This window comes from Grammomys surdaster, unplaced genomic scaffold (assembly GCF_004785775.1).
Source record: "Grammomys surdaster isolate TR1022 unplaced genomic scaffold, NIH_TR_1.0 100, whole genome shotgun sequence".
In the NCBI taxonomy this organism is placed as follows: domain Eukaryota; kingdom Metazoa; phylum Chordata; class Mammalia; order Rodentia; family Muridae; genus Grammomys; species Grammomys surdaster.
In genome coordinates, this window is record NW_021604579.1 from 16,195,973 (window position 1) to 16,222,092 (window position 26,120).

A 26,120-nucleotide genomic window follows, 5' to 3' on the forward strand; every position below is an offset into this window, starting at 1 on the left:
GTATACCAACAATCAACATGTCAAGAAAGAAATCTGGAAAACAGTCCCACTCACAATTTTCTATACCAACCCAGCAACCAACCAACCAACCATCTCATCCACCCTTTAACAAACCTAACCAACCATGTGACTCACCTATACAATGAAAAAATTAAGATATTGGAAAAGGCAATTGAAAAAGAGACTACAAGAAGGAAAGTTCCCCCGTGCTCATGGAATAGAAGAACTAATGTTGTGAAAATGTTCATTTTACTAAAAGAAATAGATGGCTCCATGTAATACTCATTAAAATCTCAACAGGATTCTGCCAATGCAAGAATACAATAGCATAGAAAATACAATCTTAAAATTAACATGGAAGCACAAAAGACTGAGACAATCTAAAGCAATTTTAAGCAAAAGAAACAACAGGGGAAAGTATCACCATTCCTGAGTTTAAGTTCTACTATAGAGCCATAGTAACAAAACTAGCATGGCACTGGGTCAGAAACAGGTATCTAGATCAAGGAACTTGAATGAAAGCTTTAGAGGTAAACCCGCATAACTACATCCACATGAGTTTTGACAAATGGTTTTGTCAAAATTGGGTATCCATATGTAGAAGAGCAAGCCTGGACTCCTTTATCTATTCTGTTCAAAGTCAACTCCAAGTGACATTGTTAATATAAGATCTTATATATACATATATATAAAACATAATATATGATATAGTATAATAATAATATGACACAGTACATTAATATAAGATCTAAAATTGTTAGAGGGAAAAGTAGAGGAAACATGTCAAGATATTGGCATAGTTAAGGACTTTCTAAGCAGGATTCCAGTCACTAGAGAAATATAGCCAACAACTGACAAATGGCACCTCATAAAATTAAAGAGCTTCTGAATAGCAAAGGAAATGGAAACAGTTAATTGGTTGAAGAGACAGCCTGCAGGATGGGAGAAAGTTTGTGCTAACTGTACTGATAGAAGATTACTATCTTGTCCATATAGGGAACTAAAAAATACACCTAAACAAGAAATCAAACAACCTGACCGATTAAACGAGCTAGCAAAATAGACAATTCTCAGACAGTGAAACACAAATGACCTTTAAATATATGAAGAAAAGTTAGGCCTTAGTAACCATTAGAAAGATGCAAATCAAAATGACATTGAAATTGCAACTCACCTTAGAATGACAGACATGAAGAAGACAAATAACAATGCTGATGAGGCTGTCGGCAGGGGTGGGGAAGCTTTGTATATACATAGCTGGTGGGAGTGTAAGCTGGTCAACACACTAATGAAATAAATGGAAAGAGTCTTCAAAATTGTAAGACTAGATCTGTCTTGTGACCCAGCTATACCATCATGCATATTTATCTGAAAGGACTCCAGGCAACATATCACAGAGACACATGCACTTTAATATTTTCTGTAACATGACTCACAACAGCTAAGCTATGGAACCAGCCAATATGAGCAGTGACAGAGGCATGAAAAGGAAAATTAGATATATATTCACAATAGAATTTCTTTAAACTAGACAGAAAAGTGAAGTTATATCACTTACAGAAACATAGATGAACCTGGAGATAATCAGATTAAGTTAATTAAACTTGTCTCAGAAAGACAAACATGGCATTTTATTCTCACCTATGGCTCCTAGATTGTGTATGTCTCATATAAATTATCCGTGTGATATGATTTGAAAGTAGAAGTAAACTCATCTAGAGGAGCAGAAGAGAGTAGTGGGAGGAGATGGGAAGAAAGGAGGGGGGGAGAGTGTTCAATAATTTTGCTTGTATGAAAATGTCCTTATTTAACATAATGCTTTGTATAAATAATATATGTGGTGAAATTCAAAACAATTTGAAAAAGGTAGGAAATTTTCTCCTCTGCCTGTTCAAATACTGAGGGATCCACTTCAAGATAGATCAGCTCATTAGTAAATTTACACATGGACTTCCCTTCCTATTCCTTACTTTTTTCTACACAAGAGCAAGGAAGAGAAGAGGAAGGAACAAGAGGAGGAGGAGGAGGAAGAGAAGGAGGAAGAGGAAGATGAGAAAGAGGAGGAGGAGGAAGGGGACTATCTAATGCCTACTCATTAAGTGCTAATGATCAAGGTTTGGGTTCAACCTTCCAAAAGCCAAGGCACATGGGGGCTGATAAACACATACAGTCGTAACAATAATAAATATGACTCAGCCACAATGCTATAACTGGCACTATTTAAGTTGTTCTGTTTGACATGAAATAACTCATTCAGTCCTGTACCAATACAGAGATTAAGGAATTAAAGGTGAAATGAAGATTCAGAGACCAAGGTTTGGGGAAGATGTAAGGACTAATGCTCTTGAAATTAGAGCTGGAATCTAAGCTGAGATTGTCTGGTTTGAGAATCTCAAGCTTCTCAAGAGTGTAAACTTTGTACTGTTGTTTCCCCACCACATGGGAGTGCATGATGTACATCTACTATTTAATTATGTTGGCTACACTTGGGATTGGTAGAATACTAAAGAGCTAATGTGTTGTGGAAAATTGTTGTGATGTCATGTTAGGGTGGGAGGGCATGGAAGAGGACCAAGGTTTGGGGGTAGAGAATATGTCTTGGGCTTGAACTCCAAAAGCCCCAGTTACTAATCTATGAGCTGTTCTTGTCTGACAAAGAATTACCCATCCTGGCACCCACAAAATATTGCTTCTGGGTCAGAGCCCATTTAATCAATTTGAAGGCTTTGTAAAAGTTGCTTCTAGAGTCAAAGATTCAAAGTAGCCATAAATAAAAAAAATGACTAAGTTTGGGAGGCAACAGATTTTACCTCGAGTCATACACCTGGTGGGTATCGGCACCAAAACGTCAGTTTCCAGAGTTCCAGCCCGGTGCTCTTTCATTTAAGTCACACAGTTTCATCTGAGCTAGGGAAGTTGACAGAGCAAATTATTCAAAATGGGACTTTCCAGGACCTGTCTAGAATTGGATGAGTGCCTCCCTGTGTCCCTGCAAGGCACACCCTGGTTTCACTGCAGATCTGAAATCTAAGTCTTTCTTTCTGATGTCAGATATAAGGGATACCTCATAAGCAGTGAGTCGAAATCTGCAATGTCCTGAAAACTTGGTCCCACCCTCTTTTCCTGCTACCATAGCCTTCCCCAAATATTCAGTGGTTAATGAGTTAATGAAGGGGATTCACCAAGGAGAGAGTGAGAAGGGAGGAAGGGGGAGGGGCTGGGAAGGACACAGTCATTGATCATTTGCTCAATACTTCACCTAAAAGGAGAGAATAGAACAAAAGATATCTCCTCTTCATTTTCTTTATTTTTAGACTCTAGGTGTAAAAGCAGATTCGATGTAGTTCAGGTGCTGATGAGTGCTGTTCAGAGAAAGCCAGGATTGGGCAACAGATGTAAATTTGATCACTAGGAAGCTTTCCCCTCCAAGACACATGCCAGTGGGCACATGACCTCTCAACAAGAGGAGATTAGTACTAAATGTGTAGGGGTTGGAGCTAAAAGCTAGGCTTCAGATCTTAGCTACGTCACTTACTAGCTAAATGTCTTCTTGCTATTCATCTTTGCTGAGGTATAGTTTTGTTGCTTATAAAAATGGGATCCCATCTTGACCTTGTTGTGATTTTTGAGGTTAACAAGACATAATTCCTAATAGTAAATGCCATACTTAGTTTATCCTATGACACCCTGTTGACATATCTTTGCCTATGTCTTATTTCATGCCAGATTTTTTGGAAAGAAATGACACACGTTAAGAGTAGAAAATAATTTTAAGTGGATTTTCCAAACCAAAGTGCTGAAGTAGATAACTATAATACTGGAATTTTTCCTTCCGAATGAAAGAGTCTATCCCAAAACCTGAGGAGTAAGGCAATAAGTGACCCACCAAGGCACTCAGAAAGGGGACAGAAGAAGCACAGCTCCTGTAGAGGAAGAAGACATGGAAGTAAGTGTTTTCAGGATTCAGCAAAACAAGTCATTCAAGACCTGACGGAAAGACAAGACCTGGGGGCAAAAAAAAAAAACCCAGGTGAGTTGCTGACTCATTAAGCCACAGGAAGCTCCTACAATTGTGTTCCTTCAGTAACTTGGTGACACAGCTCTTCACCAAAAGATACCTGGGAGTTGGGGATGGGGTCTCTGTCTGTAGTCTCAGTACTTCAGAGATGGAAGGATTAGGAGTTCTGGGATAGCTTGGCCTACATAGCAAGAACCTGTCTTTAAAAAGAAAGAAAGAAAGAGAGAGAGAGAGAGAGAGAGAGAGAGAGAGAGAGAGAGAGAGAGAGAGAGAGAGAGAGAGAAATATGAGTGAGGTGAGGTAAAGAGGAAGGGAGGTGGTGTCCTGGTGTGTGATAGTCTGTGCTGTCTGGTATGAATGCTACAGGTGATGCTGTCCTGACACTTGTCTGAAAGGCACACGCTGCCCTGAGATGAGTTGTCCTTCTCTGAGAACTCAAGCTGGGAACGATTGTCAACACAATCTAGAAGGAAGATGGGAGAGCTGTCTGATGATAGTGGGTTCTGCACAGTGTCATGGGCATTCTGAATGACAGAAACACAAGACTTGGGGGAAATACGCTGAGAAGATTCTTTGTTCAGTTTTGTAAAAGAAGTCTGAAAGATGACTTTGTGAGTCAGATTGAAATTCAATTTTCCAAATTCTGAGAGAAGGTAAAGACCTGTTGGACCCTACCCTGCTGAACTCAGTAATATACATAAAGAGAACTCTCCAGGCACATGAATCTCCCTCAAGACATTCCTGGGCAAATTAACTTTTTAAAGATAACTCAATCTCAATTGAGTCTTTTAATAATTGGTTCTAAGATCTTGGAAGTGGGTTTTTGTAAGGTTGAAACCCACAGGTTTCTCTTATAATCAGCTGCCCAAGTAGACAGTAGATGAGAACAGTAACGTTTGCATGACACTACAGCTAATGCACACACTGTCCAGGTGTGCAAACACAAAGTTTTGCACTTCTGGCCTTGTACACACACACCTCCCTGTCTGATTTCTAGAACAATGCTGTGAACTGAAATTGAAGTAAGCTGTTAGGCACATGGAGACTTTCATTTTCCTCTACTTTAAACATCTAACCTGTAACAAGTAGGCATCATTCAAGCTAGGCTACTCTTTGAGATAGGTTATGTGCTTTGGTGGGCAGTTGATACCCATGACAAAATTGGCTGCATGGTACCCTTTACTTAACCAGTAACCTGTAGCTAATTGCTTTACAGCTATTTTGTACGTAAGGTTGGCATCTAAATTGGGAAAGTGAAATTAAGGAAGCCCTGTCTATGCAGTCCTTGTGTAAACTCAAGATCGGGATCTGGGTCTAATTTGTGAGAACATCACTTCTTTTCTAGGAGATATATTTTAAGCAATACATGTCGAACTGGACGAATGGATGATAGGAGGAGACAGGCCTGTCTGATCTCGTGATGAATGAACTAAGAGCAGCTACCCACAGCAGGCAGTGGGAAAAAGTTTTCCAGAAGCAGCAATTTGAACTGCTTGATTTAGGAAGATTATGTAGAAGGTAGCTGGGAAGCCTGGAGGTCATAGGGGCAGGAGGGAAGGAATAGGGGCCTTGAGAGAAGATAGCTGAACTTTCTGTGAGAGAGAGAAGGAAAATGGAAAAGTAGATCACCGGGAGCAGAGACCTGCTGTGCTGACAAAATTCTTCTGAGGAACCCTTATTTTCTCTGGAAACAAAAAAGGTAACAAACCAGCACAATACACATTTGTGTGTATATGTTTGGCACCGACTGCAGCAGGCACACATGGAGGAGTCTCTGTCTGTCAAGATGACTACACTGGGTAGCTGCATTCAGAAGTGAAGATTTGCTTGGCTGTCAGTCACTGAATACATAGAAGACTTGACCTTACAAATGTGTGAAAAGTCTTTTCCGGTGCAGAGTTCCACGTTTCCTTCCGGCGAGTATTTACTTGACCTGGCTAGCTGTGTTAGGTTTTCCTGGGGTGACCTTTCCTGAGATGGAGGGTAGGGAATACAAGGATGTGGGCTTGTCTTGAGCAGTTAGAGAAATAGTTATATACCCAAAGAGAATAAAAGGGCTCATCCATGCTGTTAGTAGATGGTAGTCTGAGCTGTCATCACAAGCTTTTGAAACTAATGCTACCCCACAGACATTGCTTCAAGTTCCCCAACAGCTGAACAGTTGCCAAGTCCTGCAGGTTCTTTGTTGCTGAGAGAAAACACTTCCTTATCTGAATGCCTTTTTGGGGCTGGTGAGATGGTTCAGCCAGTAAAGGTGCTTCCTGCCAAGCCTACAACCTGAGTTCTATCTCAGGTCTCCACAAGATAAAAGAAAAGTCTTCTTTGAGCTGTCTCAGTTTTGTGAGTGAGTTGTGTAAGTGGATGCACACACATGTACACACACAACTATAAATACATAAATTAATAAATAAATAAATGTGATAATTGTTTTAAAATGAGAGAAAAAAAACCCACCACCAATTAGCATCCATTTAGTGCCTTTACTCTAGCACTAAACACTAAACACTAGAGTCTTTAAATACAATTGACTAATTCTGATCTTACAATGATCATTGCTCAGATGAGAAAATCAGACCCAGACACGTTGAATCATTCATTTGTAATCACAGAGCAGGAAAGAAACAGAAGGACTAAAGTACAGGAAGGCCAGCTCCAGATCCTGCTCCTTAATTCTAGGGGGGTGGGGGTGGGGGTCAGGGTGGGGGTTGGGGTGGAGCTGGGGCTGGGCTAACTATTATGGTGGAAGAGGTTCAGGTCCTGGGAACACATAGGCCCTGTTAATCATTCTGCCTTGGGGCTCAGACTGAAATTCTGTGTTTACAATTCAAACTATCTCATACCAGTCTCATTCTCAAAACCTCTCCATGTCTCCCAACTAAACTGATATTAAAGTTTACTTATTGTTCACAACCAGAAAGGAAGGTGCCCTCCTGTCTTCCCAGCCTTTCTCACCTTGTTCCTCACTGGGGTCTATGGGTGAAGCTCCTTTTAGGTATTGGTTTCTTTCTCAATGACCATCCAACTAGTTAGTTTCTGTTCCATCTTCAGGGGTCAAGGTCACTTATCAACAAAGGTCTTCCTTGTGTCTCAATCGATTTCAGTCCCCATAATAACACACAACAATAATTAGAGACAATGTTAAATAATACTGGGTGCCAGGTAGATCTATAAATGATTTACATATAAAGACTTGTGTAAACACCACAGCTCTAATAGGTTTAAGCACTGTTCCTACTTTTATGTGTGAAAAAGTGGAACATAGCTATAATGTCATGTACCCTCCTTCATTACAGTTATCAATTTCACACTGGTGCAAGTACTTAGGGGGTATGTGTGCTGGTCTATGAACAACAGGGCAGAAGCTATTACAACGATTTGTAGGTGGAGACACTGTGGCCAGGCTCAGGAGGTAAAAACACAGGCTTACTTTTAAAAAAAATGTTTTCAGCATTTTGAAATTATGTGTATACATGTGTATCTGCCTGTGAATTCAAGTGCCTTGGACTCCAGAAGGTGGTGCTGGATTCCCTAGAGCTGGAGGTACCAAAGCAGCACATGTTTCTAACTGTAGAGACAGCCCCCCTTTAGGAAAAGATGTTATTTCTATTTTGTCTCAATTATGTGTAAATGTGTGTATATGTGCCTGTGTATGCAGAGATATGCACTTTCAAGAAAGAAAGAACTAGATCTCAGTTCTGGCCTATCACTTGTTAACCTACTGTCTTGAGCAAGCCCAGGCTCTTCTCTGAGCTGTCTTTGCAATCTGTGAGGAACAATACCTGCAGAAACAGTGAGTAGAAGAAGATCATGGATCCAGAGGATGCGGCATAGTGCCTGCACCTAGAAATAGAGTCATTACTAGTTCCTTTCCTCTCTTGCTGTCAGCGGCAAGCCTGTGGGGCTTTGGAAATATCTCATGCTAGCTAGACTCTAGGCCCTGGAAATGTGAAGACCAGAGTACAGTTGGGGGAATCTGTTGTGGCGGTCTCTGCTGGTTAAATGAGCCAGATGATCACCATGGCATCAGCTCACTTCGTAGACAGTGAAGAAAGGGATGAGAAATGTACACAGAAGTCTGAGTGTCACCCTTGGTCCCTGTCAACAGGTCTAGATGAGAGGAAGTCAAGACAATAAGTTCAGATCTAGTGAGTTCTATTGCCTGTTCTCCATTTCAAGGGGACAGTCCCCGTTTTGTTTCTCTTCTCTCAAGTGAAACACTTCCCTGAAATTCTCCTGGCTTCTGAGAACAGCTCTAGAATCAGCCCACAATGATCAGAAGCAAGCAGAACCCATCCTGTTCCTTGGATCATGCTGTCTCGAGGATGTGGGAGTAGAAAGGGACACTAAGAAGGCCCCCTTCCTTCCTCTATGACGTTCTAGCAATTTTTCATTTTCATTCTCCTGCAGGCTAAGCTGTACTTACCCATGTGGTGAGGAGAACGGAGGTAGGGTATGCATAAGGGAGCTTTCCCTGTCCCAGCAGTAAGTACTGTTTTTCCAGAAGGAGCCAGAGTCTCCTTGGCCCCCCCCACCTTTCCATGTGGTGTTCTGCTACTAGGATTTTACCTGTCTCCAAAGGGCAGCTCTGAGCTAGCTTCAATTTCTACTCCCTGCTGAGTTGCCTGTGCTGGAAAGGTGTGTACCAACTCTGATGTCTGGATTTAAACAGTTGCAGTGAGCTGTGTGACTGTACTCAGGCTATCTCACAAAGTGACATCCTCATGGATTTATGCAAGAAGCTCAGATAAATGAGGTCTGGCTTATCTGAGCCATTTGCTGTCCTTGGCAGTTTGTTTTCAAGTGTAATAGCCAGACTTGGTATCCTGACATGTTCATTACTAGCTCATTCACCCTCTTACTGTCTTTCTAATGTATGTCACAGAGAGCCTGTCTTCAACTCAAAGTCGATTTCTATATAACTAGATTTTGATTTTTTTGTTTTTTTATGGGAGGAGGAGAAAGCTTTCCTTCAGGTCTCACAACATCCCCCAATATCTTCAGGAGTCATATTTCAAGATCCCAGGGCATGTAAGAACTGCAGGAAGTGCCGAATGGACCCTGCATGTGCTGTTTGTTCCTATGGTCATATACATGTGATGAAGTTTAATTTAAGAATCAGGCACAGTCAGAGATCAGTAGCAGCGAACAATAAAATGGAATCGTTTCAGCGGTAAGCAAACTTGGGTTTACTTAAAGACAGGTGCTGTGATAGCACAGTATCCAATCTCACAACCCAGAGGGTGAGTAAGGAACTAACAGGCAGATAGATTGTACAGCACGGGTCTGCAGAATGAACAGATTCACCCCAGGCAGGAGGGATCAGGATGTAACAATGTCATCATGATACTCAAAAGACCGTGTGACTGTAAGTTTATACATTTCCCCTTCTGTGGAATTTTCACTTTGTTACTTTTGGACCAAGTTGACTAAGGATAATTAAAATCTTTAAAAATGAAACTGCAGATAAGGGGGAGGGACATAACATATTACCATGGAAGGGAATGCAACCAGAACCTTCCAATGGTGCTTTCTGTTCTGGTTCCCTACTGATATCAGAAGTCCTGGATTCTTAGCTCTCCCATACTGACCATCTGCAACAAACTAGGCCACGTGAGGCACACTGAGGTCATGTGATGCCCTAGAAGGCCAATTGCAGCTTTCTCATTGTTTTGCCTGTGTCAAGACATTTAATCCATATAAGTAGCTTATAGGACACGTGCACTTTGCATTCTAATTAGCAAGTGAAGCAACCGAGGCATGGAGAGATTAAGTAATTTGTCCCAAGGTCACAAGGTAATCAGAGCTAGAATTTGGAACGGGTATTCTACTTCACTCACAGCCACTCCAACATAGCCTTTCTTATTTACTCTAACAATAATCTTCAGAGATAGAAAATTAACGTGCCCATTCTTCAGATAAAAAAACAAAGTTTTGGAGAATAATTTGCCTGAGAGATTGATTCCAATTCCTCAGTTCAACTCAATATGTTATTAAGTACCCATTTTGTGGCACTATGGTGGGTAGTGAGAGACTGGTATCATTTATTATGTTAAACTACACGTATTTAATCATTTTGTTCCTTTCATATTCTTGTAACTTTGTTACTTTATGTTAAAGTGATAGCACAGGCTTTACTTCACTTAACATGCCTTGAGCATCACATGCCATCAAGGTTAGCTAGGGATTTCAGCACTGTGTGCATGTTCTGAGAGTCAGCAGAGACTTAGACAAGCCTGAACAAAGCAAAGGAAGCAGCTGAGCAACTCTGATATCTCGGACTCAAGCTTGGGCAATCATTCACTGCTACTTGCTCATTCCATTAGCGTTTATTGGGCATAAGTTAGGTTTTACATTCCTAGTTGGGAGCATAAAACAAGAGGATCCGTATACGAATTTGAGATGCTCATGGTTCAGTAGGAAAGAACACAAGAAATATCAATTATTATCTGGAGATTTTGAGACACTGATTAAAAGTTTCTGAGATAATAATTGAATAGAACTTTATAGGAAGCCATTCTGAAGATGACAGATAAGCAGTCTTAAATGATAAAAATGTACATTCCAGATGGAAATGGATAAATCATGTGTTATTTTCTAAACATATATTATATACTAGGCCTTAGATCAAAAATACATGTTTATTTTAATCATCACTCCAGAATTCAAGAAACAGAAAACATACAGCCCTGGGAAAAGAGTGTGGAAAGTCAGGAGACTGGCATATTTAGCTCATACAACCATGAGTTGAGCAATATAGGAGTGGGGCAATAAGGGACACACACACATGCACAGCCATATGCACACGCACACATACCACCCAAAACCAAAACAAGACAATAACAAAACAATCAATAACAGTGTTTAGAAGAAGCATGATAGACCAGAAAGAAGGCTGGGTCAGAATATGCAAACACTGTGGATATCACAACACTTTGGAAGGTGACCATAATGTTTTTGGGTACAGTAAAACAAAGTCCTTTACTGAGGAGAGAAGAAAAGACTGGAAAAACAATGGTTAAAGGAGCTGTCTGTCCTGGAAATGAGAGAGAAATAGATGATGGTGCAGTCCTGGTTCTCCCAAGCCAGAACTGCAGGACAAGGGGATAGAGCAGGAAGAACATGGAACCTGTGTCTCTGTCTGACTCAAGAAGTGTTACCAAAAGTTTAAAGTGTCTAGCATTTCTATATACCCCTAGTGATAAATAAAGGAAGGGAGCAGTGAGAAGTAGGTTCTACAGCCTGCATAGCAGATGATGAGGGCCAGATCTGAAAAGATGATGAAGGTAGCTTTCTGGCTCTGAGCCTTGGTGGTAGAAAAGTCCAGGTGTGGAGTGAGTTCTTGGCAGACATTCCAACTGCAGCTCAGGTAAACAGAGCCAGCAGGCATTCCCAGGAAGAGGCAGCTCTGTCCTGAAGGGCTTTTCTCTGACATGCTTGAAAGTTGCTGCGTGATCAGGCTTGAGGCGGGCAGCAGCAGCTGGGGTTTGGGAGGACACAGGCACGTGGCTAGCCTCCTGTGGGTGCATTGGTGCAGATGAGGCAGCCATGAGAACCAGTTTGTCATCCTGGCTTCCTCCTCCACCCTTTGCTACAGAGGCTCAGTGTCACAGCCGGAGCAGCTGCAGAAAGACTGATTCAGAGATGAGGGCCACAGCTTTGAGCTGCGCAGAGGCAGCAGAAAAGGTGAATGTGTGCCTCTTTGGAGGAAGCTTTTTGTTTAAGGATCCAAACGTCAAACAACTTTATTAGCAGACAACATGATTTGGCTGGAGCAATGTATGCCACTGAATTAACATCAAGATTTTCAAAGTTCAGTATCTTCCTCTATGGTCTCAATTACAAGAGATACATTTGTGCAGAAAACATTTAGACAACAATATCTGGGTGTCTTTTGGAGTCTACTGTAACCAAAGAGAAAGAAAGGCCGGAACTAAAATGCAAAGAACAAAAAAGAAACTGTTTGGAGACAAGTCGGCTACAGTGTAAACTTTTTGTTTTCTCTCATAGCAAAATCTGATGGTTGTCTTTGCAGAAAAAAAAAAAAGTGTCTGTATCTAGGTCCCTGGCAGTGATTTGCCTCTGGGAGGGCCAGCAATCTATTTAATGACTCCATTGACGTCAATGGCATAACTGAAATACTTACTAACATGCATGATTCCAGCTTTCAGGGGGAGGGGGTGGACGGTGTCTCTCGGCAGTGCGAAAACACGATGTGGAGTCAGCGAGGAATGGACTTGTCTCTTTCTGCAAATTCTCAGAGGCTAATTGCTCCTGGTCCCCCAGGTCCTGATTAATATGAGGAAAAAACTTTTCCTGCTAAATGAAGAAATTAATTCTGAACAAGGGAAAGCAGCTACTAATAAGCAAGACCTTATTTTTAGCTGTGTTTGCTCGAGGGAACACATTTAACCATTCTCACTTTAGCCGCCTTACTGATGATTTTGCAGTTGCCCATCCTTAAATTTAGACGTATATGAAATAATTTCAAAACAATACAGGCAATTCAGCGTCTATGTTCTGGGGTAAATGTTTATGGCATGGCTATGTTAGACAAAACAGGTTCTTTGAAGCCGTTTGTGAAACTATCTTGAGAATTTCTGAGCTTTTCTGGTGTAGTTCTATTTTATGACTTCATTTTTTATAGAGAGACTCTTTATATATGGTGTGTAACTGAGCAGATTGTCCCAGCTTTTCAGGTTACACACATCATACAGAACACTGGAGAAAATGTACTTTTATTTACCCCTGTTTTTTTTGTTTTTCTTTTTGTTTATTTGTTTGTTTGGGTTTTTTTGTAATTTCTTTCGGGGCCTTCTTTGTCCTGAGTGGTCAGGGCCTTTGATAAGAAGGTTGATCTTATTTCTGTTTGCCCATGTGTTGTAATCCTGCCTGACAGTTCTTGCTTAATGCAGAAACCAAGCAAAGGTTCAGCTTGTGCTGGCCTCCCTTTCCAGTCATCTGACGAGGATCAGCTCTCAAGCCGTAGCCATGCTCCTCAGAGAGACCTCTGCCCATATGCAGCAGTTGCTCTCACATCCCAGCCCTGGGAGTTCTAACAAAACCTTAACTTTCTGAGTTGTTCAAAGTCAGGGACCATGGACTGAGCCCCTGCTCTATTTCTTGAGCAAAATGTGCGCCTGGCACACCTACTTAGATCTCAGAAATAGTCAAAGCTAAGGGAAGATGAGCGAGGAGTCATGTGAAGAAACAGACTTCCTGAAAGGAGGTCTCTTTGGTTTATCAGATGTACCGTCATCCTTTCCAGAGTGGCGCTAAAGCTATGTTAGAAGACATGGTCTCCCCAGAGCTTGGGAAAAACCTTAATTAAGGCTGCTATTCAGATAGGTCAGCACATTTTACGCTTTACTGGAAGACTTCTGCTTCCTCATCTTATTTCTCCAAATACATTCATTCTTTCCTTGAAATATATTTTAATTGACTCATGTTGAAAATCACCACAGTTAATGCTACAGACACCCAAGCTAGGATAGATGTTTTGTCTGTGGCAGTCTGACCTGGAGACCTCCAGGCAGGCTCTTCAGTTACCTCATCGACATGGTTGGCTGCCATTTTGGATGGTCCATCAACTTCTGGGTTACTTTTAAAACAGCTCGATTATAAGTGGTGATACTCACAATTTGTATCAATGGTTATTGGTAAAATTTAGATGAAATATTATGATAGAAAACCGACTTCACACTTCATTTTGGCTGCTACAAAATTCTATATATGATATATATTGCTGTAAATCAAGTCATTTATGTGACTCAGAGGTGAGAGTTTCTTAAAAAAATATGTTTTTAATCTTTTTGTGCAGGGGAAAAATCTGTCTGCAAACGCAGTGATTACTTAGGAATTTATTTTCTCAGTAGGTCCTGTAATGACATAGTCAAAGCATGGATGAGATATATGCAGGAGCACAGGATACAGGGTATGGGGAAAGCATGGCAGTTGTCACATAACCACACATGTGTACAGAAATTGATTTGTGTTTTTTTTCCTTGGGAAATCCTGCGTTTTCAGTCTTCCATGTTGAATATGTCTAGGTGAAAGAAGTCAAGTTCCTGCCTTGTTTTAGACTTTATTTTCTTTTATTCTATTCTTTTCCTTTCTGTTTCAGTCCTATACAGAAAAGGCCAAGAATTCACTCAGTCAAAAGAAAGTGATACTGGTATCCAAGTCGAGCTTCTCATTACCCTCAGATTTTTAGCACAGTCCAGAGGATTCACTGGGACCTCCCAAACCTGCATGATCAGGCTTCAGAATTGCTCTCTGTAGGTTTAACCCTCCATTTTTGAATGGTGGCTTTCCTACTTTTTCAGCAAAATGTCACCTTCTTAGGCTTTATTTTTTTCTTATTCAAAACTGCAAGAACACATTGGCATACATATGGCCCAACACCTTCTACTCTCAGTACAGTAAGTGACAAAGACTCTGAAGGAAGAACAGAGGCACAGAAGCAAATACTTTCTTCAGACACAAATTACATTTTATCTTTATGAGCAGTTTCCTTCAAATAAAGTCCAACCTTTATGTAGTTCTGGTCAGTTTGGCATTTATTCTATTCCTACTATGTAGACATAATTTACCACACTATAAAGACAAAGGATGAGAAAGATGTCCTCTCTGCCCTCAACAGTCCAGGTTTCAGTGGGACAGACACATCATTGGGGAACTATAGTGCATCCCAGAACTAAATTCTCGCCAAAATACAACAATTGTGATAAATGAAAAAAGTAAGTGTTGTTCAAAGACAAGACTTTCCTGTTGAGCCCTAAGAGTGGAGAATCTGGTCCAACAGAGAGAAAAACTGGCTAAAACCAAGAGATTTTGTCACCCAGTGTCTCACGGTAAGTGTAGAAACCTCATTTGGATTGGAAGAATTCACTGGAATTGAAGAATCACATTTCATTTATATAAATGAAGAAGCAGAAGAAAAAGAGGTAGTAGAAGAGGAAGAGAAAAGCATGAAGAGAGGAAAAAGTAGGAGACAGAAAAGTACGGGAGGAGAAGAGGAGAACAAGGGGGTGGAGGAGAACAAGGAGGGGAAGATGCTGCAGGGAGCCATCTTTTGCCATCTGGCTTCACCTGTTTGCTTCCATTGCTGAATATCTTCAAACTATCATCTTGTACTTCCCACCCCCCCCCCACGTTTGGGTTTATTTATTATGAATACAGCATTCTGCCTGCATGTATGCCTGTAGGCCAGAAGAGGGCACCAGATCCCGTTACAGATGGTTGAGAGCCACCATGTGGTTGCTGGGAATTGAACTCAGAACCTCTGCAAGAGCAGTGTGCTCTTAAATGCTGAGCCAGCTCTCCAGCCAGCACTTTGAACTTCTTAAACCTTCTATTTCTATCAAAATGTACGAGTTCAAATTCAGTACTTCTAAATACACACCCGATTTTCTTTCATAAATTTTCATTAAAAACTTATGCTTTAAAGCAGTGCTCTGGTGCTCCAAGCTGTTCTTTCAAAGCCATGTATTTTTCATTCCCCTTGAAAGTTTCTATTTAAACATGCCTCTTTGTCATATGCTGATAAATACTAAAATAACAGGAAAAATCTGGCTGACTTATTTCAGCTGATAATAAGAACAAAACACGGGATGTGTGTCTCCTCTCTCCTCTTCTGGCTGTGGTTTACCGTTGAGAAGATTCTGAAACCAGTAATTACGTAATAATTGGTACCACCACAGTCTCTTCCCAGAGAAAACCCAGGATTGTTGTAGTTTGCCACAAAGACAGACAAAAACAAATTGCCTTAAGAGGTATCCTTACTTCTTTGCTTCATTGTTCCAAAGACACTTAAGAAAGCTCCAGTTGCCAAGCTGTAGTCAATGTGCCAATACTCATAAAACATCTTTCAAACAGTATTTTTGCTAATGAATTAATTTATAGAACCCTAAGTGCCCTACACCTTCCTGGTTATATCCATATTTATTACAAGAAACAGGAAATATATTCTAAATATTCAAATTTGTATCAGAAACATGTTGGTAGAATTGCCAAACAAAGCTGCCTCGTGGGCAGGCCAATAAGATGAAACAACAGGGAGTTCAAAACAGCTCCTTTGATCTCCTCAGCATCTAGCACAGCTACACACTAAGATGCTACTCTGTTTCTTTTTATACCTAACGGAAGTGGCCCATCAGCATGCCGAGGTTTTGAAGTCTGTGGGTAGAACACTGTTTCCTTCTTTCTACCTCATATCACAGGGCTCTCTGGTGTACAGTCACCTTGCTTCATGTCTTTCTTTCACTTTTTTTCTACATCTTTTTCCTTCTAAAAGTTTTAAAAGCATATTCTGTAAGTGCTTCAGAAGCCAACAAGCAAATGGAATGCACTGCTTTTGTTCCCTTTGTTCAGAAGTTAGTAATTTATGACACTTCTGAGATACTTATGGGCGTCATACTAACAGAACACAACATCTGAGGGGGAAGTATCTCAGTATGGAGGAGGGGACTACTAAGGTTAGATATCAGAGGACCAGGCTCAGTGTATCTTAGTGTCTAGTGGTGTCTTGCTGAACTCCCGTGCTATAAGAATGGGATAGGTTCAAGGGAGAGGAACTCATAGACTTCAACAAAGTCATCTAAGTGGTTGCATGTGACAAATACATTTTGGACATATCTCTCTGGTGTTCCTCAGAGGTTGCCCTTCTTCTCAGTGGATTTTGATACACAGGAAGAGCAGATGCTCATAATTGAAAGATGAGAGGAATGAAGCTGGATGACCTCCAAGAGAAATGCTTTGTGACCTAGAAAGAACTTTTGGTTTCACACCTGGCTAGGATGCAGAGCAACTTGTAGCTATAGCTGATACTAAGAGGAAACCCATTAATGTACCTTGGGGACCTTGGGCTAATGTGGGCACCCTGTGGGGGAATGTTTGAGGTTAGCACTCCTGGAGTTCACTAGGGTCAGCAAGCTAAGGTCAAGTTGCACTCTTGACCTATGTCTGCCTCCACTTCTGGAAACAGCAGGACTACTACACATTTATTTGTGAAACCCTAGGTGCACAGTGGGCACTCTGTTTCGAAGTATTTTTAGTTGGGCTTCTCTTGGGGTAAAGGTCCAATATACTGTGGAAAAAAAGTTGTCAAGTAACATGCTTCTGAGGGCTACAGTGTGCATATAAAGGCTGTTATTCTAATAACAGTCTCGAATAATTGCTTTGGAATGCAGAGATGGATCTCTGGAGGAAGCCTACCTTGCAGGCTGACTCTGGAGACTGGAGCCTGACTAGCCGCTGGTGACCTCCTGTGGAGAAGCAGAAAAAGAGGCTGAGTATGCATTGAAAAGCCCACCCCCCCTCACCCTTCCATGATCCCTGATTCCTCAGGAGATTTCCAGGGCTTAATGAGCTATCCAGTGACATAAGGCTATCATCAGAAGGTAGGCTCCTGGAACTTGGGTAGATGATTGCAATTCTCTCACATCCAGATGGCCTGGAATTTCCCTCTGCACAGCATCAGGATGCAACAACTCCCCAGGAAGGAAGTTGTTTACTTCAGGTCCCTTGCCAGCCCCTCCATTTCAGGCTTTCTGGAAGAGCCCCTCAGAAAAAGACTGTTGCTTAGGTCTCTGTCCAGAAGTTAGCATGGTTCCCAGTTCTTTGAGGACAGAAAGTCACAGAAGGACACCTAGAGATGTGTCAATTCAGGACCTATGTTATTTGCACCTCAGGCAACTGAAACGTTTGAAAGGACAAATCATTTGTCAAATGCCACACACAGCAACTAGCCTGAGTTTCTTAACTAAAGGCACTGGCTTTTCATGGAGAAATGAGGGTGTTATTTTCCATCATATCTTTACACCAAAAGGCAAATGAAACAAACAAGCCAATGAGTATTCCACTAAGAGTGCAAGGCCTCTTATTTGTGTGTGTTTATGGTATATCTTTGTGTGCACATGAGTGCACATGTGTGCACACGTGGTTGTCTGTGTAGGCATGGGTGGAGACAGGGTCTCCCATTGAAGCTGGAACTTGTCTTTTTAGCTAGGCTGACTGGACAGCAAGTCTCTGGAATCTGTCTCTGCCACTCAATGCTAGGGTTAGGGGAATATACTATCTCATAGTCTTTTTTAACTAGCTTTTATTTCTTGTTTCCTGTCACCCTCCAGCCCTTTGCTGGTCTCATCATCCTTCTGGTGCTTGGCAGAATTTCTCCATCAGACTCTTCCAGATTTCCAGTGCATTGCTGGAGGCCCTCCCTGTGAAAGTATACAATAGTGACCTCTAACTTCAGAGTGCATCAGAGTAATCTACCAGACATATTAGAATACTTTGCTCCAGCCTGCCTCTGCTCTTCTGATTTAGTGGACCAGAAGCAGCCCTGTCTCTAGGGTTTCAAAGAAGTGACCTGCAGTCAGCATTGCCTATGGGGTCCCATGTAGTGACTTGCAGTGTAGAGATAGGCGTGCATTTCTAGCAAGCTCTCAGATGTTGCCAACTCTGATGGTCTCAGATGCCCTTTCAGAAGCCCTGACAGTAGTCTATCTCACTGTCCCACAGGGACAAGATGTTGTTGATGATCAAGAAAGAGATGTAGGCCAGTAGTTCTTAATCTAAGTGTCTTGACATAAGTGAAGGTATCCTAAAGACAGACACTTGTGCCCATTCCTTTGACATTTAGACTACTGAGACAATGGACTCCAAGAAATTAGGATTTTCCCTACAGGAAAGAGAAGAAGAGATCCACACCATGCTGAGGACTTGTCAGACCTGGAGCTGAGATAGATGGATCAGTAATAGGCAGGACCACAGCTTGAGCAGAACTTTTTAGTTATGGGTCCCTCTTGCCTTCTATTTAATCTAACGTTTCTGTCAGGAGCTTGAGGATAGTTTTGTGTATATGTGAGAGATGAGGGTGCCACTGAATTGCTTCTTTCTCAATGCTGCTACAATGAATAAATGTCTTTTATCTACCATTTAAAAAAATTGTGTCTTTAACTGGTGTGTTATGAATGCTACTCAGCCAGGGCACAGGCTTTGATTCTAACAAGCTCTAACATAAGCAAACATCAGACTCATTTGAAGAGGTATTTAATAAATACCTTCCCCATCTCTGAAGAGTCCATTTTCCTATGTCTGGTACAGGGCCTAGGGATCTGTATTTTAAAGTCTTCTTTGCATCCTCATGCATAGGCAGGTCTGAGGGAGAGGCCAAATTCTAAATGATGGAGAAAAGCATGCAAGGCCATTGCTGAGGAAGCCCCTGCTTGATGGGCAGAGATATCACCCAGATATCACCTTCCTCTGGGGATAAGAGAACCTCTGTGTGCACTTTTTATGTAGTTACAAGTCCATGGACAGGGTCCGTAGCTACCACCAATGGCCTGACTGGGTGATGCTGAGCAATATTCTCTTTGGCATCTGATTGTCATGTATGATGGGGTAGGGGAATCCTCATGGCAAGATTGCTGTTCTCCGTTGGACACGTGCTTGACATTTCTTAGTTTCTTCCATGGGGAATGTTATTGTTTAACTCTAGGGATCAGGAGACAGGAGGAACATGCTAGAGCACACACGGTGGTTTCCAACTGGCAGGGAAATATTCAAAGCCAAGTCTTTCTGAATCCAAAGTGCTAGATCCTATACTTTCACTATACCATTCATTGAACACTCCTGTGCTAATCCTAAGAGCTGGGGTTTTGTTTGTTTTGCTTTGTTTGTTTTGTTGTTGTTTTGTTTCAGGAAAATTGAAGGGTTCCATTCCAAACTCCCCAGCCTGGCATGCAAAGCCTTTTTGGCTTTCTGCCCTTACCATACATCTCTAGTTTATCACTAGACTTTCCCTGTGCCTGATAGTTCATCTCAGACCACAGACTGGCTGTGTGCTCTCATACATTTCAGACTTCTCCCTTGCTGAACTCCAAAATTGTAATTAAAATATGAACGGTCTAATTAGGGTTTGATACATAACTCCCTAGATTAAAGGTAAACTTTATGTAGGCAAGGGAAGACTTGTTGACTACTGGGTCCTAGGATGTTACCCGAGAAAGCCTTTATATGCCAACATTCACTGAGTGGCATGCTAGATAAACAGATGCATGAAAATTTGATGTACACTTTGCTCAGGCCCAGGTGGGCCTCTTCCTTTGCTTTGAACTCAGTTTGTTCCTTTCTTGCTGATGCTCAGGCCATTCTTTTGCTGGGGCTAAACATCATGTACCTTTGAAGGTTACAAGTCTTCTTCCAAAGAACACCATATTCCTATTTGAAAATTGTTCCACCTCTCTCTAATCCCTCACGGTGCCTTGGTGCTCTGTCTTGTTTCATAGACTGCTGTGCATGCTCTCTCTTATTGCTGTGACTTTGTAGACATATGTCTTAGAGGCTGACTCTTTTGTATGACTTGGGACTATATTGATACCATGTGCACTTATGCTGGAATGAGTGGCCCTCACTTGTACTATGTAGTTCCCTACACTGACTGTACAGTTGTACTGTAGTTCAACTCCCATCTTCCTATCTGTCTCCTCAGCACAGCAGTAAAGAATGTAAGGGAAGACCAAGTCTCATTCCTAGTTGTGCTCCTGCAGTTTGGCATGGCATCGGAGTGATGTACATCTCATTGCATATCCAATGGGTTCATAGCATCTTTGAACTTTTGTCCTACCCAGCTTTCTGAGTTGCCCAGGAGGCTTTTGTGAAAGAATATCACAAACTAGGACCTCTTAAATGTTAGAAATACCTACTTTCTCAGTAGCTATTCATATCATCTAATTCTTTCTTGTAAATTCTTTTGTCTTGGAAGTTAATTTGCGAAAGTATGGTTTTTACTTAAAGTTGTTCATTCAGATAAGTATTCCTGTATGGGAGAAAAGGCAAGGGCCATGTTTATTTGGTTTATCACTTCTTCCTGAAAAGTGGTCCAGAAAGGAGACTCAGCACACTTTAATGAATGGATGGCTTCTGGAAACCACACTATTGTCAGTAAGACATGAGATTGGCAGCCAGAAAATTCATGGGCCCAAGGGAAAAGAAATGATATCTGGTGCCTGGTTTCCTATGGTCTCCAACTTATAAAAAGAATGGTAGGAAGGTCTTTACCTGGTTGCTTAAGATGTTGATAGAAACAAGGAAAGTTTGTGGCCACAGTAGTTAATGATTTCAGCCTGAATTGTGTAGTGGAAAGAGAACTGGGCTGCAACAGAAGCCAGGAATCTTAACCCCAATCCAGATTCTGGCACCTTCTTGGTATACAGCCCCTGGTAGCTCACCGAACCTCAGTTTCTTTCTCACTTGGGGCAAGCAGGCAGTAACTACCATTTCCTGATGATTTACAGTGTGTGAGGTCCTGTGTGAGGGGCTCACATATATTTTTTCACTTTCTTGGACGGAATTTGGCTAGGTATTTTCCATATCTGAGTGTTCAGGATTTTATGATTCTCAGCTAATTTACATCCCATGCCAAAATATACAAAGCTCTGAAAGGCATTCCAGGTATGCACTAAAGGAGATGGCTATTAATTTTCAAAGAATATGTACATTCTGGTCAAATTATACCTTTGAAGGATTGTGAATGCAAAGATGACGTGATTCTCTTGTATGACACTGATATGTCACACATTTCAGTCATTGTTCTGGATGATGGAAGAGGCCATCTCGGATACTGGGTGGTGAGCAGGCTCTATCTGTCTTTTGGAAGTCATCAACTACTTCAAGGAAATGTCTCTGATTAACAACCCCAAATGAAAGCTACAGTTTTCAAAATTAACTCCTGGGACAACGGAAGTGTAGGTTTTTATTTGCAGCCAAGAAATACAGACCCAGTCCCTCATTTCATTAAGGTGAAAGGAAACCTCCTCGGCAGAAATTTTAAGATTTTTACCCTTTGGGTGGCAAAGCCCAGCCAGACAATGGGCCGCTTTATACAGAGCAAAGAGCCAAAAGATAAAAGAAACCGTGAGTTAGGCGAAGTATAGTTCTGTGTGGGAGTTCCTTTTCACATAATAAACCACACTAGCCAGATGTCTCATGAAAACCACTCCAAGGACATAATTACTGCTTAAATGCTACATTCAAGACAGGGAGTGGTACCCTGGAACCCACGTTAAATATCCCAGAAAGCAACTTCTAAATTCCATGGATCTTACAGCTCCAATTGTTAACATAAGTTAATGCATGTGGGTGGGAGGAGGAACGCTCTCTGTATGCCATGTGCACCTCTGGTAGAAAATCTTATCTTCGCTTTCTTTTCTTATTTGTTGGTGGGCACTGACTCCCCAGCAGTAGAGTGGAGTGTATCAGTGGACCCTCAGCTCTCCAACCTACCCCTACCATACTGGTCCATTTGTAGCTTAAACCCAACACTCAGGTCGTAGCCAGAACCTCACAGAAATACGCTCAGACTCTATTGGAGAAGCTTTAGAGGATTTGCCTTTCCTGAAGTTTTGTCCTTTGATGCTGATTATAGAGATACTTGAGATCAAGCTGGAGATAGTAGCTCATATCTATATTCCCAGTGCTTCAGAAGCAGAGAAAGGAAGATTGCCTCGAGGTCAAGGCCAGCCTGAGCCGAACAGTGATTTAGTAAGTTCCAGATCATCTAGGGTTACAGGGGGAAACCCTATCTCAAAATAAGATAATCAAAAAGTCTAAAAATAAATGGCAAGGCTCACTCTATAAAATACAGATATGGATTTGCAGAAGATCAGCCAAGGGCTAACTGCTGGAGACATACGCTCTTTTATAAATATGGCTTGTCTTGGACAAATGTGACACAAGGGGCTATGGTTTGAGAGATGGTTCTTAGTCTGAGAGTGATAATGCCTCTAGGTCCATTCTGTATATGATATTTATTTAAGATCTTAAGATGCTTGATCCCTAGAGCATCATGTAATCCAGAACATATAGCTATCTGAAGATCCAATTCTTAAGAATGCAGCTTCAATGTATTAATTATCAGGGTTAGGCTGTCTCTAATCCTACTGATAGAGGAGGAACACCCATGCTAAAAAATATCACTGAAAGTATCATGTGTACCCCATGTCTACTTGGATCTGTGCAACATATCAGTTTGGTCTCAAGTATGGTTATACTAAAGAAGCTTCTGAAATTTACTCATCACTTCTTCCTTGTCCTACCTGTAACATTCTGACCTGGGATTTCCTTCCTAAAGAGACTGGCTTAGTTAATGCTTGCTTTTAGTTTCTCTGATTCATACGTTGCTCCTACATAAACATTCAATCCATCCAAGGGCTTTTTCTGCAACCAGGAGGAGTCATGAATAAGAGGAGCACACCATTGGAGTTGGGATGCTGTGCTCAAGTAGAACAGCTGCTCACTGGAAGCTGTGTGGTTGACCATAGTTGGGTCATTTAATCTCAACCTTGACTCCTATCTGTAAAGCGGAAGTAATAATATCTGTCACAAGATTTCTTGTGGAGATCATTGCTGAGATAATTGATATGAAAACCCTTCTAAGTTCAGTAAGATGAATTATCAGTTTTAATAGCTTGAAGCTACTATGCTATAGGCCCGTTGAGTGCTTTCAGAATATTAATTCACTAAATCCTCATACAACCTTATCTTATGGTTTAGGAAACCAAGACCCAGAAAAGATAATTAACAATTAACTTGTTTATATGATTTCCAAGCAGTAGAAGTAATTATTGTGGCCAAGATGAAGAGTCCCAAAAACCAATTACATGGAGAACATCATACAAGGGTAAAGAAATTTCTAAATTTCCAAGAAATTTTCTAAATGATTAATGATCTATCTTCAATAGTTCTTCATTCAGAAACACATGCACACATATCTAGTGATGGGCAATAACCCATGAAGACAGTATGCTAGGTCATTAGCATGCTTTTGGGCCAAATTGAGACCACTCAGGTAGGCTTAGCAGGAACAAAAGCATACTGAGAAAGATGACAATCAACATAAAAGTTGTCAGAATTTGACTAATCAGACATTGACAGATATAAAGAGACAATTCAGGTAGAGAGAGCCCACAATCAGTGTAGAGAGAAATAGAAAACTCCTGGGTCTCAGTTGCTCCAGCCCATGTGGCCAGAGATATGATCTGACTGCTCACTGATTAATCACCAGTACTTCCTGTTAGAACATAAGCCACAAAAGGGCAGAGACCTTGTCTGTGTAGACCACTGTGAGATCATCAGTGCTTGATACAAAGTGAATGATCAGTATTTGTGCAGTTAGGTATATGCAGGCATGAATGAATAGTGTGTATGAAATAAATATTCATGGGATGGATTAATAAGTGAATAAACAGGAAGCACAGGTCCAAACTCAAATCTCTAGGTTCCACGTATTGGCTGGGTGTCCCTGAGTGTTGAATGTTTCATATTTGCTCTTTGTTTATGTCTCAGATTCTGGAATATCTTAATAATCACGGTGAGAAATCTTAGGGAAGGGAATCAAGACTGAAATCGAAAAGTTGTTTGCTTTGCATGCATGTTCCACAAACAACCCGGTGATAATCTTATAATGCAACTATGTGCAAGCTATCTAGCACTTGAGGGCAGATGTAGATCTCTTCATTCTTGGCATTGTATCAGAGTTCAAAAAAATCTGAATTTTGGATTTTTCGATAGGAATGCTCAACTATTACTTTTTTCTAAAGATACTACAAACAATGTTCCATCACATTAACTTAATCTGGGTTTTGAGGCATCTTAGATACAATGTAAAAGCATCTACACTTCATCCCCAAAGTGGTCCACAGTGTCCAAGCCAGAGATAGGCATGATCACACAAATAGTGTATGAGATAATGCACTCTGGTGGGAGCCTGCAGAAAAGTAGAGAGACCAGGGTAGGAGAGATGCCACAGAAGTATGCAACCTCCTCTTGCAAGAAGACTTACTTAAGTATAAACCACAGGACAGAGAGAGGAGAATAATTGTTCAAACTAGGCTCCGCCTGTGCTTCACACCATCTGCTTCATCAGAATCTGGATGAAGCCAAACAAATGATGGATGGATGGCTTCACAAAGACTGAATATAGATAATGCTGTGGTAACTACTGACTGAAAAACAAGAGAATCAACCACAGATCCAATGCTCCTCTAACCCATGATACATTCACAAGGTAGTTGCCAGATTCCTGAGCACTCAAGATTTCTTTCTCTAAAACAGAGGTTGAATGCATAGGTTTGCAGCCCTCTCCTAACCCTTACCAAGATCATGGATTCTATGACCCTCTGAGGCTATGATAATCTTTGCAACACAAGTGAACATCATGGCCCTTTGACTGTATATTTCCAGATGCTTTTTGTGGTGTGACTTAGTTTGTAGGGCAAATTTCTAGGTAATGTTTGTGTCTAGTGTCCTTCAATGTTCTGTGCTTTTGTGGGAGAGAACTAAAACCCTGAAAAACAACAGGGCTTACTTGTTTGGTGCTCCATGAAGGTTTGTCAGCAGGGTGAAGTTGTTTCTGACGCTTCGCAAGCTGGCAAGAACCTGCAAGGAGAACGTTTCAAAATTGGTTAGGATCAAAGGACTGCATTTAAAATCCCACCAGCGATGAAGTTCAGGTGAGCCTGATACCTACATACCTGAGCAAAAGGAGTGACAATCAGGTCATCGCCGTGTCTGGTGAAAAGAGAGAAAGAGGCAGAACAGATGAATGTTAACTTCAACATACATGTTACACTAAGTTTATCAGTGTTAGTGACCTACTTGTTATGGGAGAAAGGCAGGAGCCCAGGAACCCAAAGGAGAAAACCAGCACCTAACTCATGACTCCCACCCTTAACTGTGTGATTTTGTCTAAAAGCTTTGGCGAGTAAGGCTGTGTCCTTGGGGCACATGGTTCCACTAAATGGCAAGCCCAGATTTTTATAATTCAAACTGACTTGTGGATTTGACTTGCCTGTGCCAGGAAACTCAAAGCGAGGGCTGCCCATAGGCACACTGCGCATTGGAAAAAAAACGGTATAACAGTCTGGATAACAGTCTGGATAAAGGGTAACATTATATTTCCTGGCTTTTGTTGATTTGAACCACAGCTTTAATACCATTTAAACACAGATTTCTGTCTGGGAATCCCATTACTTTTTGTTTTTAATATTCTCTCTCTCTCTCTCTCTCTCTCTCTCTCTCTCTCTCTCTCTCTCTCTCTCTCTCT

The 26,120-nt window shown here is 41.3% G+C and overlaps 1 protein-coding gene across 3 annotated transcripts in view; it reads right to left on the reverse strand.

Annotated features, from left to right (window-relative positions):
- Pde4b (phosphodiesterase 4B) overlaps nt 1–26,120 on the reverse strand; it is a 428,051-nt gene that overhangs the window by 84,755 nt on the left and 317,176 nt on the right. For all 3 annotated transcript variants that reach the window (XM_028784635.1, XM_028784642.1, XM_028784648.1), the window contains 3 exons: nt 25,549–25,585; nt 25,383–25,453; nt 17,231–17,280 (listed from right to left, as the gene is read on the reverse strand). In XM_028784635.1, the coding sequence (XP_028640468.1) occupies nt 17,231–17,280; nt 25,383–25,453; nt 25,549–25,585 (158 nt within the window). The remainder of the gene's footprint in view (nt 1–17,230; nt 17,281–25,382; nt 25,454–25,548; nt 25,586–26,120) is intronic.